The 19,613-nt window shown below is 40.4% G+C and overlaps 1 protein-coding gene across 11 annotated transcripts in view; it reads right to left on the bottom strand.

Moving 5' to 3' along the window:
• The window catches only part of chn1 (chimerin 1), a 225,299-nt gene that overhangs the window by 69,532 nt on the left and 136,154 nt on the right, over positions 1 to 19,613 (bottom strand). For all 11 annotated transcript variants that reach the window (XM_062969167.1, XM_062969163.1, XM_062969162.1 and 8 more), the window contains one exon: positions 14,425 to 14,713. In XM_062969167.1, coding sequence (XP_062825237.1) covers positions 14,425 to 14,713 — 289 coding nt within the window. The remainder of the gene's footprint in view (positions 1 to 14,424; positions 14,714 to 19,613) is intronic.

Here is a 19,613-nt window from a genome sequence, read left to right as displayed (position 1 = left end):
AGAAGGGTTGGGTACCACGGTTGGAGAGGCCAAGCAGGAGCTATAAAGATTGCCGATGCCGAGGTCAGATGAAGCCTTTCCAGTGCCCTTGGGGTTTGAGGAAACGGGGGAAAAGATAGACAGGTTCGGCGGACCAATCCAGGAGAAAAGCATCCCTGAGGCAGCAGTCTTGCCCCGATGCGGGGAAGTTGGGTGTTGGTGGGGGAGGCAAAGAGGTCTAGAGTTGGCCACCCCCATTCGTTGAAGACGTGATGGAGAATCTCGGGATCGAGGCGCCACTCGTGGGGAGAGGTCGCAATCCTGCTGAGTGAGTCCGCTAGAGTGTTTTGGGTGCCCAGAAGGTGAACTGCCGTCAGGGATATGTCTCGGGCTATGCACCACAGCCAGATCTCCGACGAGAGAGACATCAGCTTTCTCTAGCCGGTACCGCCCTGCTTGTTGATGTAATACATGGCAATGGCATTGTCCGTCAGGAGTTGCACTGTTTTGTGGGGGAGGAAGTGGGCAAAAGCTCAAAGAGCTTTGAAGATCGTTAAGAGTTCGAGAAAGTTTATGTGTTGAGTTCTTTCTTGAGGAGACCAGAGATCTCGGACCGTGAGATTGCCCGTGTGAGCCCCCCACACAAAATTGGATGCGTCGGTCGTAACTGTGATCGACGGGAGCAATGGGTGAAAAGGCAGGCCTTTGCAGATGTTTGTCGGGCTCTGCTAGACGAGTCAGACTGGGCTCATCGGGATTCTTCCTGAGCCCTTTTGAAAGAAATCTTCATTGCAGAACATGACGGCGGTGAGGCCATGTGGGACCAGACTGAGACCACCGAGGCCAGGGAACTCGAGGTCGTAGATGGACCAACTTTGCCGGAACGGGTTGACACGGTGGCCGTAGTGACCGTGCAAGGCTGTTTCGAAGGCTTTCCCTTCGAGGTCTTAGAAACCTTAGAGGAGACCGATGCGGATTTAGCAGGTCTTGTCGCCATTGAGGTCGATGTCAGGCGGCCGATTAGGGAGCAAGGGATCTTTCGTAGAGGGCAGCTCCAAGTCTGGCAGCCCTGTTCCTCCTTGCTTGGGCCGTAAAGGCCAGGCAGATCCGGCAGGTACCGACAACGTGGCCCTCGCCAAGACAGAGGAGGTACTTGGCGTGGCCATCGGAATCCGGAATCTTAGCGGCACATTGAGTGCAGCACTTGAAGCGCGTAGTCGACATAAGCAGAGAAAGAACGAAGAGTCAGATGTGAGCTTTGCGGTGGAAAAAAAGGAACTGGGGAGCAAGCGCCGAGGGCGGCCTTTTATGCCCTCCAGGGAGAGGGGCGGGGTTACTGCGAAATTTCAAACTTTTAGCTTGGAAGAGTTTCCGTTGGAGCCCATGCAGGTGCAGTCTTTCCATTAGTGTGCATTCACAGAGTACACGAAGAAAAAACAATGCTTAGTCAGGTAGCAGGCAGCAGGAAAAGAGAAAGGAAGCATTCCAGGTCGATAGACTCAATTGAGGAAGCCACAGTCCTGACTCTGCAAGACCTCAGCAGAGTGGTTGATGAGGAGATTGCTTGTAGGTCTCTTATTCATAGGGTCACCATAAGTAGAAGTTGACTTGATGAAAATTCACAACAAATTCTCTTGACAAAATACTGCTAGTTGTGAAGGGTAAGAGATGATTTGTTTATGCTTCCTTCCACTTATAACAAGTCATTTCCTTTGAAAATATAGAGTTCAGAAACTTTCCGGAAAGATAATGTTAGATCTGGAGGGGAAAACAGATCTGGTTTGTTGGATTAAAAGCATTCTGAGGATGGAAGGAGCCCTTCCATTTACAGCAGGTAGAGTTTAGATCAGTGGTTCTCAGCTTGTGGGTCCCCAGATGTTTTGGCCATCAACTCCCAGAAAACCAGCTGGTAAACTGACTGGGATTTCTGGGAGTTGTAGGCCAAAACACCTGGGGACTCACAGGTTGAGAACCACTGGTTGAGATCAATCCTATGTTTGAATATAACTTATTTTATACATATTCCCATACGGCTGAATGGCTTGTGGACAAGTAGCTCATAACAGAATAAGACAAGTAGGTTATATGCATGTGTCAGTTCCTTTACAAGTATTCTATTCTTCCTCTATATGAGTTTTGCTCCTGAGGCAGCTTTCTGGTGCTCACTAGTTCCCATCATGACAATGTACTTATAAACTGTCTTGAAGATAGCTAGGAAAGAATTAGATTTATACTAGATGTGTGAGGATAGGCCACAAAACAGGGGATGAATGTAAAATAAAATGATGAGGGGATGTTCATCAAATTGGCATGTGACATCAAACTGAGAGGAGTAGGACAGAATCAGGACTTAAGAGACATACATGTATACATCTTGTATTTATAGAATCACAGGATTGCAGTTTATTTATTTATTTCTGTCTGCATTGCATACAGATACATTTTAAAATGATGGGGGGGGGGGGAAGAAAATCACAAGCAACTAAATAGTTTTGGAAAAAAAGCGGGCAACAGCAACTGCATTGTCCGTAGCATTAAACAACTCCTCCTCCGTAAATGAGGCAGGACATTGTGGGCAAGCATACATATGAGGAGTTGTTTGTTCTGCTCCACAGTCACACAAGGTGGAAGATTTCTCCAGGTAGTGCCATCTTGCCAGGTTGTCTTTAGATCTACCCACTCCGCTTCTCAGTCTGTTTAGGGACTTCCAAGTTGCCCATTCTTGGTTTGCCCTGGGAGGAAGGCCCTCATGGGGGGCCATCCAGTTAGAATTGCCAGGTTTAGCTGCCCAGAGGGACACCCTTGCTGTTGCTGGAGGAACATCAAGAGGAGTGGTGGTTCTCATGAAGCCCTTCCTTGATTTGAGTCGGTTGGGAGGAGGCCGATAGTCATGCAGTGGATGGCTTTCACAATGTTCGACCTTATTTCTCTCGCAGTTAGCAGCAACTTCCCGTCGCATGTCAGGAGGGGCAATGCCAGCTAACTTGTAGAGTTTATCAACAGGTGTAGGTTTAAGGCATCCTGTGATTATTTTGCATGTTTCATTCAGTGCTATGTCCACCTGCTTTGCATGGGCAGACTTTTGCCAGACAGGACAGGCGTACTCTGCAGTTGAGAAAGACAAGGCCAGGGCTGATGTCTTATTACTTGTGGGTCTGCACCCAGTTGCAGTTGAAAGGGACCCAACAAATTTGATGTGCTGTCCACTGGCTCATACTTAAATTTGAGGGTTTTACATTTAGGTAGGAGAGATCAGCTACACAAAAAGGATAGGTGACACCTGGCTTCCCAACAGCATGTTCTGAAACTATCCTAGGGGTCAGCCATAAGCTGAGTGTGTGTCAACAATGCAATTTTAGGTTTCAGAAAAGAAGTATAATGTCTAGATCATGGGAACTAATGTGAGTGCATGCCTGCAGCTGCTTGTTGACTTATGCTGACCAGATTAATTTTATGCATTTTTAAGGAAAGAAATACTCAAAGGTGGTTTTGCCCATTCCCTCCTCTGAAATATAATCTACAACACCTACCTGGTATAAATTGGCGATCTTCCATATGTACTAATCAGAGCTGATCCTGCTTTGCTTCCAAAACCACATGGTATTTGGCGCTTTTAGCATATTAAGATCAGATAAAGGATACTACTAATACAACTTCATTCTGTTTCGGTCAGATCTCATCTGCAGTATTGTGTCCAAGACACAACACTTTAAGCAGTATATTGACAAACTGGAATATGTCCACAAGACAGTGACCGAGATGCAAAGAGATTTGGAAATTAAGTCATGAAAGATGGCTGGTATGCTTAGACTGGGAAAGAGAAGACTGAAAGGCAATATGATACTTCACATAGAAGAGGGTGCAAAAAGGGACTGAACCAATGGATGCAAATCACAATAAAGGATATTTTGACTGAACACTTGGTACAGATCTAATCACTGGTTTATCACGTACTATGCCAAGCAATTTGGCAGATGCCTAGCAGGCAATGCATTATTTCTTCATGTGAGAATTGTATCTCTCTAGTCATAATTTTTCAGCATTTCCACAGGCCACTGAGTGAACTTTGAGCTTAACTAGATTCTCGTGGATGTGTAAGTCCAAAATCTTATCTGACATATTCATGTGCAGCTGATTCAGCTCCGAGGCAGCTGTGTGTATTTTGCTACTACAAACATTTGTTACAGATTTAACTACATGTATGGTATCCAAACTAGATATTCAGAAACAGCAAATGAAATCTGCAGAATAGCCAAAGCATTTCAAGGTGTCCACTCACCACTCACTGACTGATATTTCTGCCAAAACAAGTTAACACTTTGTCTCTTGGAAAATAATTAAAAACCACAAAAATAGATTGATGAAATATTAACTTGTCATTCTCATCCTACAATGAAATGACCTAGCCTAAACAACAAATATCCCTATGAAATGATGTTTGAACTTGGTGTAAACCAACACTGTAAAGAAAATGTGTTTTCTGGCTAATCCATTCATTTCATAAACAGCAAGAGGCAAGTGCTACAGGATAGCAAGTTCATTTCAAAAGGCATATAATAGTCCACAACAATGTCAGACCTGGTTTACACTTTAAATTGCCTTTCACATTTATCCTTTCTATTTCGTGAGCACAGGAAGTGATTGAAAGTATCGTTATGTCTAGGTAGATCTTATATGAGACAGCCACATCCATATTAGTGAAATGTTTGCTGTACAGGATGACTTTCATATCTGCAGCGGATATGTTTCTGAAATTATTTTTTGTGAAATATATTCTTGCTTCTATTGCTTTTCAATTAGTTTCTTTGCATTAACACATTTTCATATACAGTAGAGTCTCACTTATCCAAGCCTCGCTTATCCAAGTTTCTGGATTATCCAAACCATTTTTGCAGTCAATGTTTTCAATATATCATGATATTTTGGTTCTAAATTCGTAAATACAGTAATTACAACATAACATTACTGTGTATTGAACTACTTTTTCTGTCAAATTTGTTGTATAACATGATGTTTTGGTGCTTAATTTGTAAAATCATAACCTAATTTGATGTTTAATAGGTTTTCCTTAATCTCTCCTTATTATCCAAGATATTCGCTTATCCAAGGCCCTTTTACCTTTGAATAAGTGAGACTCTACTGTACTTTATCTGTGGGGATGTTAAAAGGTAACATGCAATTCCCTTGACAAACCACCTAACTTTTTGGTTTGTGCTACAGTCACAAAGGGGAATCAAATATATGGGGTTTATAAATTGTGGCATTGGAAAGGTAGAGTTGACTTTGGCAGAGGTAACACGCTTTCAAGTATTAAGGGTCCAAACTATGCACATTTATTCAAAAGAGTGGGTCTCATGGTCGTCAAACACAGTCTTTAATCAAATATAGAAAGACTATATTGAGCTAAAGGCCCATAGTTTCATCACACAAGAAGCTGCTTGCTGGCAAGAGATGCATAGCATTGTAAATACTTGTCATAAAGAAGCAGTTGGCTGTCCACATCTGCAATTTGACTTTTGCAGATTTGATTTTTCTAAGATTTGATTGATATGGTCTAAGAATCTTTAGGTCCTTTACTGGAACTTTATGGTCAATTTGTGGCAGATATTGACCATAGAATCTCATGAAGGACCTAGAGATTCCCAGAGAAGTCTGGGAATCTCTTAGGTAAAACAAATAGCGTTTTCCCCACTTTCATGGGGGCCCTGTAACCAGGGGCGGTTCAACCGCAAAGCAAATTAGGCAGTTGCTGAAGGCGCCATCCTCTATGGGGTGCAGTTGAGGCTGGAAGATGGTGCCTTCAGCAACCGTTGAGGCACCTCCACCCAGGTGTGGCCTTCCTGCCTCCGCGGCCTGACCTGTCCCCCAACCAGGCCACCCTGCTGCCCCTTTAAGGACAGGGAAGTGATCCTGGCCTGCGCCTGAGGGCTGTCTCCTTCCTGCCAAAGACACCTTCCCACCGAGGGGAGAAACAGTGAGATGGGCGGCCACTTGTGCCATGTTGCCGCTTGGCCCTGCCCCGTAACCATCAAGGATATGGGGCGGGGCGGTGGACTTCCGGTGGGCAGCGATGGCGGCGGGCACGACTTGTTAGGGGCTCCTGGCAAGCCATCTCCATTCTCAGGTCGGGTGAGCTTTTAGCAGAGGCCAGATTCTATCTAATATCTTTATTAAAGGAATATATAAAGTCAATAAAAACAAGTGAAGAATATAGTTCAGAAGTAGACCTTTCAGGAAAGGTCAAATATAGTCCAGGAAAACAATGTCCAATATGTGATATTAGAGTCCAAAGTTATAATCCAATAACCGAAATACACACTTTGCCAAGCAAAGTGTGGGGAAATGACAGGGTCCTTTAGTCCAATGGAGCTTGACAACAAGGCTGGAAGCAAACTAGATTCTTGGCAAACAAGACTTGATACGAGGCAACAAGAGGCAAGAAGCAAGAACGAGGTCCGTGGCGAGATCCGGGGACAAGGCAGGCTTGGAACTAGAACAAGGTCCATGGCAAGGTCCTGGAAACAAGGAACTGGAGTAGCGTAGTCCACACACGATCTCACTCCTGAAGCTGACGAATTGACTCCGCAAGGATTTCCTTGCGGGTAAACACCTATATAGGATCTCGTTTTCCCGCCAAGGAACACTTTCCCTGGGGAACAAGAAGTGAAACCCATACTGTGTCCAGATGCATGACTCCTTAAGATTTCCCAAGGGAAACAGGCTTAATCAGCTAATTGTCTGGCAGCGATTCTGGCGCTTCGGCGATTCGCCTCCCTAGCGCCTCTATCTCGATTATAATTATCCCGGCGAGAGAACGGGGGAGATTTCTGCTCAAGGCTTGTTTGTCTGACTTCTTGTGGGCAAACATCTTGCAGGTGCAGGGGCTCCAATTCTGGCTGAAACGGTGGGAAACCCAAGTTTTCCTCTTCGTCTGCCACAATAATACTAGGAAGGGGACTACATGGCCCATGAGACATCACAGTGGGATGCAAACCCCAGCGCGGACCATCGAAATTCCAGGGCGAAAGCCAGACGGATTCGGGGACCGAGGGGACGCAGACGGAGAGGAGAGAAGCAGGGATCTGCACAAACCGCGGGCCGGCCCATTTTAAACTCAACGAAAGGAGAAGATCGAAAAAGCCATTGCGGCAGGAGAAGTAAGTACTTCACCAAGAAAAAGCTTTCTATTCAAAGTGGATTGGAGACTAGAATTCCACAAAAGAAAGGGAAGCAAATGACGGGTTCTGGGAGACGGAACTAAAACTAAAACAAATAAATATACAAAAAATACAAATACAAATATATGTAATAGCCAAAACGTAAAAGACAAAACCCAACTGAGGATAAGACAATCCCCCTGAGTGGACTGCCGTCGATCTGAGGTACCACCGAAGGGTGAGAGACCTGCCGGATCCGGCAAGTCGCGGGGCGAGATTTGGCTAAATTCTTGGGAATCCTAACAATACAAACAAGCGAACGCTAAGCTTAGGACAGCGGCTCCGAATTCTCCTAATAAAATTACCAGATTACCAGAAAAGGGGAAGAGAGAAAAACAGAGTATTATACTATACCAACTGATGACCTTGGGAGCCATGTTGTTATGTCTATGGTGCCCTTCTTCATAAACAAGAAAAGAGGAAGTGGGAAACCGGAAAGGCTCCAATTCTAAGAGCGGGAATTGAGCGTAGACCAGCGGAACATAGCCGGTGAATGCCGGAGAAGCCCAAGATAAGCAGAAGGAGAGAGGCAAAGGAAACTAAACTCCAAAAAAAAAAAAGTACATTTGGTGTGAGACGCAAATAATTAAAGTGAACTGTCCAAGCTTTAGATACACCATAGGACGCTTGACTCATTGTAAAATATCTGGGACACCGTCGATCTGAGGCACTCGCTAAGGCGAATGACCCGCCGGATCCGGTAAACTGAACGGGGAGAAACAAGAGGGAAGAAGCGAAGAAGTGAAGATTAGAGGAAGAAGGAGGACAGAAGAAGAAAGACAGAGGAGGAACAGAAGAAAGGGATCGGTCACCATAGGATAAAGACCCCTACGAGGAAGAAATCTTACTGGCGCATGCAAACAGTAACTTAACGATAAAATGGCAGGACCAAAACCAAAAATGGACAATAAAAATATGGCAAGGAGGCCTTCAGAGGATGTGTCAATGAAGGATCTTCTGAAGGAAATCTAGAAACTGGGGGAGAGACAAGAAAACTATCAAATAGAGGCCCACAAAAGAATGGAAGAATATAACAAACCAATGTTAGAAATGAGAACAGAAATAAAACAAGAAATTGGACAATTGAAGGAAGAAGTGAGGAAAACATTTGAAGACATAAAAGATCTAAGACAAAACAATGAAAAATTGGAAAAATCCCAAGAGAAAATTAAGAAAAAAATGGAAAATTTAGAAAATAAAAATTCAAAAATAGAAAAACTGCAAGAAAGACTGGAGCAAAGAGAATTAGAATTCCAACTCCGATTTAGAAATATCCAGGAAGAAGAAAATGAGGATATTAGAGAAAAAATATTACAACTGACTGCAGATCTACTACAAATGACACCGGACAAATTGGAAACAGAAATAGACAGGTGTTATAGGATTCAGACAAACTACTCAAAGAGAAATAAAGTGGCCAGAGATGTGATTGCACACTTTTCAAGAAAGAGAGTAAGGGATGAAATACTAATACAAAACAGCAAAAAGCCAATTTACCACAAAGAGACAAAAATTGTAATATTAAAGGAATTCCCTCTAACGACCCTGAATAAAAGGAGAAACTACTTTTTCCTCACGGAAGAACTAAAAAAATATAAAATTCGTTTCAGATGGGAGAGGTCAGAGGGCATAATGGTAACTTATAGAGATGAAAGGCATTGGTTAACATCGGTAGACAAAGCGAAAACCTTCTATAAAACTTTAAAAAGATATGGACCATGAATCCTCAATATCGCCCTCAGTAAAAAAGAAAAAACCAAAGAGACAAAGACAAAACTCCCCGGAAGATGTAGTTTTGGGAGCTGGAGCAGGACTGCAGGACATAAACATTATAGATGAAGAAGAGGAAGAGGAAGAACCATGAAATGATGATAAACAAGATGAAGAGTGAAATAACACAGCAATTAAAAATATATACAAACAACGTGAATGGACTAAACTCCCCCCAAAAGAGGAAAAACATTCTGAGCCAAATAAACAAAGGAAAATATGACATAGTGGCGCTTCAAGAAACGCACATATGCCAAAAACATGTGGCTCATTTGAAAAACAATAAATTAGGGAAAGAATTCTTTTCGGCAGACCTGGCAGAGAAAAGAGGGGTGGTTATATATGTAAATGAAAATATTCCAGCAGAAACGAAATTCAAAGACACAGAGGGGAGGGTAATTGCGGTAGAAATAATGCTAAACCAAGAGAAAATCCTTATCTGCAACATATATGCTCCGAATGGACCAAAAACACAATTCGCATGCAATTTGAGAGAACAAATATCAGAAGTGGACACGGAACATATAATAATCCTAGGAGACTTTAATGGAGTGATAGATCAAAAAATGAACAAATCTAAAAAGAAAAATAGAAAAGGCAAAGAAAAAATTGGCCAACTACCAAAAAAAATTTTAAATCTGAAAAAAGAATTCGACCTTCAAGATGTGTGGAGAAATAAGAACCCAAATAGAAGGGACTATACATATTATTCGAATAGACATGAATCATGGTCCAGAATCGATATGATCTGGGCCTCAAATTCACTGACAACAAAAATGGAAAAGATAAACATATTAGTAAGAGACAAAACAGACCACTGTCCCTTGGAAATAATAGTAAACCACAAAAGAAACTATTGGAGATGGAGACTAGATGATAACCTTATCAAATCAGAGAATGAGATCCTGGAAAACAAGAAATTAACAAAAGAATTTTTTATTATCAATGATAAAGAGAACGTAACAAAACAAATAATATGGGACTCATATAAGGCAGTAATGAGGGGATACTTCATACAACAGAAAGCCAGAGCCAACAAAAGAAGAAACTACAAAATAGAACAAATTAACAAGCAAATAGAAAACAAAGAAAAGATGTTTAAACAACAACCCAAAAATCAAAAAATTAAGAACGAAATAAACGACCTAAAAAAGGCTAAACAACATAATTTAGAACTGGAAAGAATAGCAAAATCACTGAAATATGTGAAACAATATAATTTCGAAAATGCAAATAAACCAGGGGCCTGGTTGGCAAGAAAGATAAGAAAGAAAAAACAACAACAGCAAATAATAAAGATCAAAGACAAAGACAAGGAATATACGAGGGATGAAGAAATAAGAGAAGAATTTAGAAGCTATTATAGCCAATTGTATAAACAAAAAGGTGAAGATCTGGAAAAAATATCAAAATATCTAGGAGAACAAAAATTGGATAAAATCACAGAAACACAAAGAGAACACCTTAACAAAGAAATAACAGAAGAAGAAATTAAGAAAGCGATAAAAAATTTAAAACCTAATAAGGCACCGGGCCCGGACGGATTTATGGCAAGCTTTTATAAAGTTATGAAAGATGAGCTAGCTCCATTTCTGAAAACACTAATGAATCAGGTATTGGAAAAGAAGGTCACCCCGGAATCGTGGAAAGAAGGAGATATCGTAACAATCCATAAAGAAGACACAGACAAATCGGAGGTCAAAAATTATCGTCCAATTTCGTTACTTAATTTGGACTATAAAATTTTCACTAATATTTTGGCAAATCGATTTAAAGACTTCCTATCTAACATGGATTGGGCCAGAGCAAAAAGGATTCTTCCGGGGAGGTATATGAAAGAAAATGTAAGATGTATAGTAGATGTAATAGAATACTATGAAACATATAATCAAAAAGAATTGGCACTACTTTCGATTGACGCAGAGAAGGCATTCGACAATTTAAATTGGTCATTCATCAAATTATTATTTAAGGAAATTGATATAGGTTATCAATTCTATAATGCCATTGATGCGATATATACGGAACAAAAAGCAAAAATTTTAGTAAATGGACATTATACAAAAGAAATACAAATCAATAAGGGAATTCGCCAAGGATGCCCACTATCACCTCTAATATTCATCTTCGCAATTGAAATCTTAATAAGAAATATCAGAAAGAATAATCAACTAAAAGGAACAAAAATAGCAAATTATGAATTTAAACTGAGAGCCTTTGCCGATGATCTTATATGCATTATTGAGAACCCAAAACATCAAATTCAAAAGTGGCTTGACAAAATTGAGGAATACGGATCAGTGGCAGGCTTCTACCTAAATAAAAAGAAAACAAAAATTTTTGACAAAAAGTATATCAAAGAAAAAACAAGAAGAAATTGAGAAAGAGGCAAATATTCAATTAGTACCCAAAATAAAATACTTAGGAATTTGGTTGACAGCGAAAAACGCACAACTATTGAAAAATAATTATCAAATGAAATGGAATGAAATAAAAAAGGACCTACAGAATTGGAAAAATTGGAAAATCTCTATCCTCGGACGAATAGGGATAATAAAAATGAATGTCTTACCAAAACTGTTGTATCTGTTTCAAAATCTTCCAGTGATAAGAAATAACAAACTTTTTTTGGAATGGCAAAAGGAAATTACAAAATTCATTTGGAAGGGGAAAAAGGCAAGAATAAACTATACAATAATGACAGACGAAAAGAAGAGAGGGGGATTTGGATTGCCAAATTTAAAATTATATTATGAATCTTGTTTATTAGTATGGGTAAAAGATTGGGCAACTTTGGAAAAAAACAGCATATTAGCATTAGGGAGCTTCGACTTGAGGAGAGGATGGCACAGCTATCTTTGGTACAGAAAAAGGCTGGTGGAGAAAAATTTTGGAAACCACTTCATCAGATCCTCACTAATAAAAATATGGGATAAATACAAGGAAAGGATTTACAAGAAAACACCCCTTTGGATTTCACCTTTAGAGGCCAACCAGAAAAAATTCTTGGGATGGACAAACTGGCCAAAATATAAGGAAATATTAAGAAAAAAGGATGGACAATACCAATTAAAATCACAAGAAGAAATAAAACAAAAATACGACAAAATATCGTGGTTTCAATATGCCCAAATGAAAGAACAATTTGGAAAGGACAAAATACTAGGATTCAATGAAACTGATAACTTTTGGGATGCCCTAATGCAAAATGGAAAAAAAAGAAATCACAAGGGTATATAAGAAGCTATTAGAATGGTCTACAGAGATGGAATATGTGAAAATATGCGCCACAAAGTGGGCAAAAAATATTGGACACCCAATCATGATGTCAGAATGGGAAATAATCTGGAACATAAAACAAAAGTATACGTACGCCTCGGATCTACAAGAAAACTGGCTCAAAATGTTTAATCGATGGCATATTACTCCAAAAAAATTAGCGATCATGTATAAGAATACAGAAAATAAATGTTGGAAATGTAAAAAGCATGTAGGGTCATATTTCCACAAACGTGTCCACAAACAAAATTGTACTGGAAATCCATACATGAGGAAACACAGAAAATATTACAAAAATCATTTCCAATGAAGCCAGAAATCTATTTACTTGGACTGATGGAGAATACTATGAAACTGAACGTAATTGAGGAAAAAATAATTACATACGCAGTGACAGCCGCACGAATAACCTTTGCTAAATACTGGAAACAAAAAGACATCCCAACAAAACAATATTGGTTGGAGAAACTGAACGATATATACGATATGGACAAACTAACGTATCTAATGAAAGTAAATAGAGGAAATACAATAAAACAAACTAACTGGGACAAATATGAAGAATATAAGAAAAAGCTAAAGGAAAAATAAGCAAAAGGAGAACCTGAGAACACTCATAACAAAACTAGTCCAGTTTATAAAAAAGGAAGAAGATGAAAAGAAACTCAAGCCACAAAGAATAGAAGCGGAAGGACATATAATACTATTTTAATTATTGCCTCTATTTTCCCCTTTTGTTTTCTTCTCTACCTTCCTTCCCCTTTTTTCTATCTCCCTACCAAACCCACCTGCTCCCATTGTCTCACTTTTAATGTATGTGCACGCAAGAAAACTTGAATAAAAATCTAATTAAAAAAAAAAGGATATGGGGCGGGGCCAAGAGTGGTCGGAGAGGGCGCAGTGGTCGGAGAGGGCGCCCCACCCATCTCTCCCATCTGCCAGGATATGGGACGGGGCCAAGCAGCCACATGGCACAAGTGGCCGCCCATCTTGCTGTTCCTCCCCTTGGGGGGGCCGGAGCCGGTTTACTGCTCGGTCCCGCCACCTGTCTTGGAACGGGTCGCCAGAGGCCCCGGCAGGTAAAAGGCCTTCTTGCCTCCGTGGCCGCAGCCACAGCCTGTTCTGGCCTTCGATCTCGAGGCCAGGTCTCCGGGCTGCCTGGCCATGTTCCAGAAGCATTCTCTCCTGATGTTTCACCCACATCTATGGCAGGCATCCTCAGAGGTTCCGAGGTCTGTTGGAAGCTAGGTAAGTGGGGTTTATATATATGTGGAAAGTCCAGGGTGGAAGAAAGAGCTCTTGTCTGTTTGAGGCTAGTGTTAATGTTGCAATTGGCCAGCTTGATTAGCATTTAATGGCCTTGCAGATTCAAAGCCTGGCTGCTTCCTCCCTGGGGGCATCCTTGGTTGGGAAGTGTTAGCTGGCCCTGATTGTTTCCTGTCTGGATTTCCTGTTTGCAGAGTGTTGTTCTTTAGTTAGGCTTTTCCTTAATCCCTCCTTATTATACATCATTTTGCTTATCCAACGCTTTTATTTTTCAGTGATTGGTTTGGGGGGGGGGCAAAATTCTGTTTGCTTACACTTGAAAATTACCTAGGGCCCTGCCTGTAACCCAGTGGTTCTCAACCTGTGAGTCCCCAGGTGTTTTGGCCTACAACTCCCAGAAGTCTCAGCCAGTTTATCAGCTGTTAGGATTTCTGGGAGTTGAAGGCCAAAACATCTAGGGACCCACAGGTTGAGAACTACTACTGTAACCCTAACCCTAGAGAATGTGGAGGCATTCTATTTTAAATTAAAGTGCAGAAGTTAAGAGTGGACAAATGAGTGTCCATATTGACCATTACTGATCAAGTGCAATCCATTTGAATAAGAAAACATTTAAATACACACAGGACTAACCAGACCTGTTACTATCAAATAACATGCATATACATTTCAACTATAATTGTGATTAATTTGCCATATAAAATATAGCATAATAGATGTGTAGCAAAACTTATACTATGACTAAAATTTAAAAGCTCAGGAAGAAATGTTAAAGGCTCAGGAAGAAATGAAGCAGAAAAAACAACCACTTTTAACTTGATAAACAGTTCTTACATATGTTAATTGCTACACAATTATTCCATTTTTGAACTATTTTTTAAAGTCTTAATCAAATTTTAACAAGGTAACTTACTCTTTTTTCTACTGTGTCATTGTCTCCTGCAGACTCTTTGCCATCAAACGTATCTCTTACAGCTACTGTATGCTTCTTATTTGTTGGCTCTCTGCTTAAAGTTGTATATCCTATGTGTTCATAAATTGGATTTATGGTCATCTTGGCAATGTATTCTGCTGCCTTGGTTTCAATATAAAGGGTGATCAATCCATCTGTCACCAGATCGTGGATGGACTCAAAACGTTTTTCGCCGACAAAGTGTTTTCCATCATAGTACAGCCTGAAGTTTCTGGTCTGGTTTCCAAATCTGCCACAGTGGAAAAGAAAAATACTTGTTTAGTTCAGCGAGATTATACTTGTTTAGTTCAGCGAGGTGATATAATATTCTGAGCATGGTCTGGATGAGGAATAGTAAATGCTTGCTCTTTGGCTACAAATCCCAGCCTCAGTTACTACACACAAAACAGGACACCAGGAAAAAAAAACAACAAGCAAAAAGCCAACCCTGGAAGGAAAGCCAAAGATGTGCTTGGCCTTGAAAGACATGATTTGTCCCCCAGTTACTTAATTATCTCGTAGACAAGCAAATATATACTTTTTAAGATGTTCTCTGTCGTGTTGCTTTTTCATAATGGAGAAAGTGTTCATTATAGAGGATTCTCTGTGGCAGAATATCAACACAAATATCTGATGCAGTTCTGCACACCCTGTAGGAAGAGATCATTCAGTGTATAGTTGTCCTTAAGTGCCAATAATGACACTGGGTGGAACTACTGCCAGAAGGCATGGATGCAGGGCAGAATAACACAAGAACAAGCATTTTTCATTTGTGGCCAAGACCATGGACTTACTCTTCTAGCTTTGTATAAAGGCTGTTTTGTGCTCAGCTTATTAAGTCTGCAGTTCAAGGAAATCTTTGTAACGTTAGAACTGGTAGTTGATTTTGCAGTTGAGTTGGAATCCACAGTTTCCCATTAGAACAAGCTGCATTTTAGCATTATGTGAAACATCCCATTTGAGGAATGGAATCTGATGCTTGAAATACATTTTAGGTGGTCTGGTGCTATTGGTGATTGTGCATAGGTTTTTGGATTTCAGCCAAAACCATTTCTTGTTTCTTCACTTCCCCTACTGTCAATCTTTTGCTGAAGCACCAATTATATTGGTCAAGCAATAGCAATGCCAGTAGTATTTGGAAAGTACTGATCTGGAGAATCCATTAATGATGTTTTCAATAATCCACATAAAATACAGAAGGGGTTGTTTAGCTCACTGCTTCTTAAAACTGTGAGTTCTGATCCCAAATGGGGTCCCCTTAGCTCAATGCTGGGGTCCCAACATTTTTGGCAACTACTGACTGCTTTAGACATTTACACAAATCTGTTGGCAAGAACATGCAGTGTTTACAGCGGACGCTGCAGAAAATCCTTCAACTGTACTTCATAAATAGGAAAATCAGTCTGTTTAGCAAACCTTGCAAATGCTGATTTATTATCAGTAAGTGTTTGATTTTTATACCTATTTAATATATCTATATATTTGGGGTCCTGGAAAGTTTTCTTGGGTGAGAATGGTTCACAAGTGAAAAAGTTTAAGAAGCCTTGGTTTAGCTCACAACACTAGATTTGTCCCCCGGTTGAAAAGAACAACAAAAAATGGGTGTTTTAAAGAAGACAACATTTCCCTCAGAATGTCTGATAAAATCCTCACCAGGTGCTCATGTATTATATTATTCTACCTTTGGACTCATTGGGTAGCTGATGAAAAACAAGGTGAGATTAAAATAGCAGCTGTGATTATCGCCATAGCATTACTCTGTTTTTAAGCAAAGTTGAACAAAAAGGAGACATTTGGTAAGAACTCCTTATGCTGTGACTATATGACTTAATTCTATGAAATCATGGGGGTCGTACTTTTATGAGGCTGTTAACTTTCTTCAGCTAAAGACAGCTGATGCCTCACCAAACTACAAATTCCAGTATTCCATAGGATTGAGCCATGATTGTTAAAATGGTGTCAAACTGCACTGATTTTACAGTGTAGACATGAGAACTATATCTTTCAAAACTCTTCCCTGTTAAATGACAAAAAACTGCTGTCATCTGTTATTTATAAACATAGGCGATTTTTTACTGGGGCTGGTACGAAGGGCTAACGTCCAAAATATATTCATAATTTAGCATTGGACCAGCAGTCTACACACCCAAACGCCTTTCTCCGCCTCCTTGAATCTGTGCCCACCCCCTGTGTCGTTCCTGATTGGCTGCCTGGACAAAGCCTCCGGCTGCGATTGGAAGTGCACAAAGCCCTGGCCCGCATCCAGCCAGCCCTCCCTCTCCCTGGACTGCCACGGAAACCCCTGGGGCCGCCTCTCAATCCTGTCCCTGGAGAGAGGAGAGGGCAGGGGGTGGGCACAGGTTCAAGGAGGCGGAGAAAGGCATTTGGGCGGGTAGGCTGCGCAAATGGCGCAGCGGGTCAATTGGACTGCTTGCTGGGGTTCCTCTCCTCCCTCCAGGGACAGGATTGGGAGGCGGCCACAAGGGTTTCCGTGGCAGTCCGGGGAGAAGGAGGGCTGGCTGGATGCGGGCCGGGGCTTTGTGCGTGCCTCTCCCTCCTTCTCGGGGACAGGGAAATGCTTTTGGGCAGAGCCCTATCATGGCTTTGTTCCGACATTCGGGGAGCAAGGTGCTAAGCAAGGCGAACTGGCCGCAAGCCTTTCTGGAGTGGCCTCTGAGCATTGTACTGAACTGATTTCTCCAGGGATGGATGGATGGATGGATGGGCATTTTCCAAAGGTTTTTGTTCCTGGTTGGGAAGCACGATGCTCGCATCTCACCACTGTGGCTGTAGTCATCTGAATTAAAGTGTTGTCGAAGGCTTTCATGGCCGGAATCACTGGATTGCTGTGAGTTTTCCAGGCTGTATAGCCTTGTTCCAGAAGCATTTTCTCCTGGCAAAAATGAACAAAATCTGGATACCAGTATTTAAAAACTCTAAAATCAGGACAATAAATAAAGAACACCACAGAGGAATTCTAGACATGAATTAATCAGGGCAAGCTAACATCTCTCAACAAAAAATCCCCCAGGTTGGAAGCAGCCAGGCCTTTAAGCTGAAAGGCTATTCAATGCTAATGCTAATAATAATAATAATAATAATAATAATAATAATAATAATAATAATAATGTGTTGTCAAAGAGTGGAAGTCCAAAACACCCGGAGGGCCCAAGTTTGCTCATGCCTGCTTTAGCGGTAACCATAAGTCATTTTGGCATTTTACTCCTGCACAACTCTGTCCAATGTTACTCAGTGCCAAATCATACTTGTGCAACAGGAAGTGATTTCGGAGAACCCCAATTTGACCACTTATTACACGTCATCAGTGAACTGGAGTTGCAAACACAGGCTTCACTTCACGTCACAATTCCAGAGATGCACTGAATGCTACATCTGCTGTCTTAGTCACAAACAGCATAAGGATAATGATTTTATATAGCGCTGAACAGCCAAAAGTGGTATGTTGGTGGCTCAAAGATTGAGAATTGAAAACCAGGTGACTGTTGCTCCCTAGCTAATGACAATACTTCCTAGTGGTGGTTGAAGAAAATAGTTTGCAACCACAGTGCAGCCAGCCAACTAGGAAGAAAGCAGAGATTTAGACGCTTACCCCGCTAACCAGTTGTGGGTTGCCATGTTTGAAAACCACTTCATTTGACTGAATGGTAACACTGTTTTTCTGCTTTCATAGCATAACTTCCAAGTTTTTTCTCTTAATATGCTGTTACGTTCCACAGCATAAACTAGGCTATTTGCACAACCTCTTAACCTGCCTCCCACATCATTATCACTTTCCCTTTTTTATTTTTTGTAAAGACATAATAATGCAATTACAGCATGACATCACAGTACTATACACTACTGCCTTTTAAAAAATTGAAAACAATTACAAATCATTTTTTTAAGTAACGCTGTCCGGAGGGAAGTTTCCTCCCTCTGGTAAAGGCCTGGGACTTGGGGGGGGGGGGCAAAAATACTGCTCGCTTACACTTCAAAATTGCCTAGGGCCAGCCCTGATTATTATAATTTCACATCACCCATCAACAGAAAAGATAAATTTGCAGACATGCTTCTCAAAGACTGTCACTGCTAAGTACATCAGAAGACTGGTAACAGTCCTCAGATGTCAAATCAAAGTTCTGATCGACAAGATGTAAAAGTCAAGGGAGAGAAAATCTACAACCAAATTTAATCAGGACTCTACACAGAATACAGCTATGAGGGTATATTAGGTTATGGTTGCCATGAGTTAATCAAAACTGAAGTACATATTAAGGTTGACAAGGTATTGCTAACAAAAGCAACTTACCATATATACTCAAGTATAAGCTGACCCGAATATAAGCCGAGCCACCTAATTTTATCACAAAAAACTGGGAAAACATTGACTCCAGTATAAGCAGAGAGTGGTAAATTTCAGAAATAAAAACAGATACCAATAAAATTCCATTAATTGAAACATCAGTAGGTTAATTTTTGGTGAATATTTACATAAAGCTCTAATTTAAGATAAGATTGTCCAACTCTGATTAAATCATTATTCTCATCTTCTTCAATGTAAATGTGCTTATGTATCCTTTTAATAATAATAGAGTAAAATAATACATGTAATAATAATAATAATAATAATAATAATAATTACAGGAAAATAATACATATAGTAATAAATAGAGTAAAATAATAAATATAATAATAATAACAAGATCAGAGTGAAATAATAAATGTATTATTATTAATAATAATAAAAATAGAGTAAAATAAATGTAATAGTAGCAACAATAATAGAGAAAAATAATAAATGTAATAATACAAATAATAATAGAGAAAAATAATTAATGTACCATATATTCTCGAGTATAAGCTGACCCAAATATAGGCCAACTAGGACCTGCACCCGAGTATAAGCCGAGGGGGGCTTTTTCAATCTTAAAAAAAGGGCTGAAAAACTAGGCTTATACTCAAGTATATACAGTATTCTGCCATCTATTCCTACCCTCTTTACTGTTGTGTTACAACCATACACCTTTCTGCTTCAGCTCATGGTAACATTTGTTCAGAAGAAGTTTGCCATTGCCTTACTCTGAGGCTGAGGTCCCTTCTACACTGCCATTTAATCCAGATTATCAAAGTAGATAATCCACATTATCTGC

This window comes from Anolis carolinensis, chromosome 1, assembly GCF_035594765.1.
Source record: "Anolis carolinensis isolate JA03-04 chromosome 1, rAnoCar3.1.pri, whole genome shotgun sequence".
NCBI classification, from domain to species: domain Eukaryota; kingdom Metazoa; phylum Chordata; class Lepidosauria; order Squamata; family Dactyloidae; genus Anolis; species Anolis carolinensis.
This window is presented reverse-complemented; position numbering and strand designations above follow the sequence as displayed.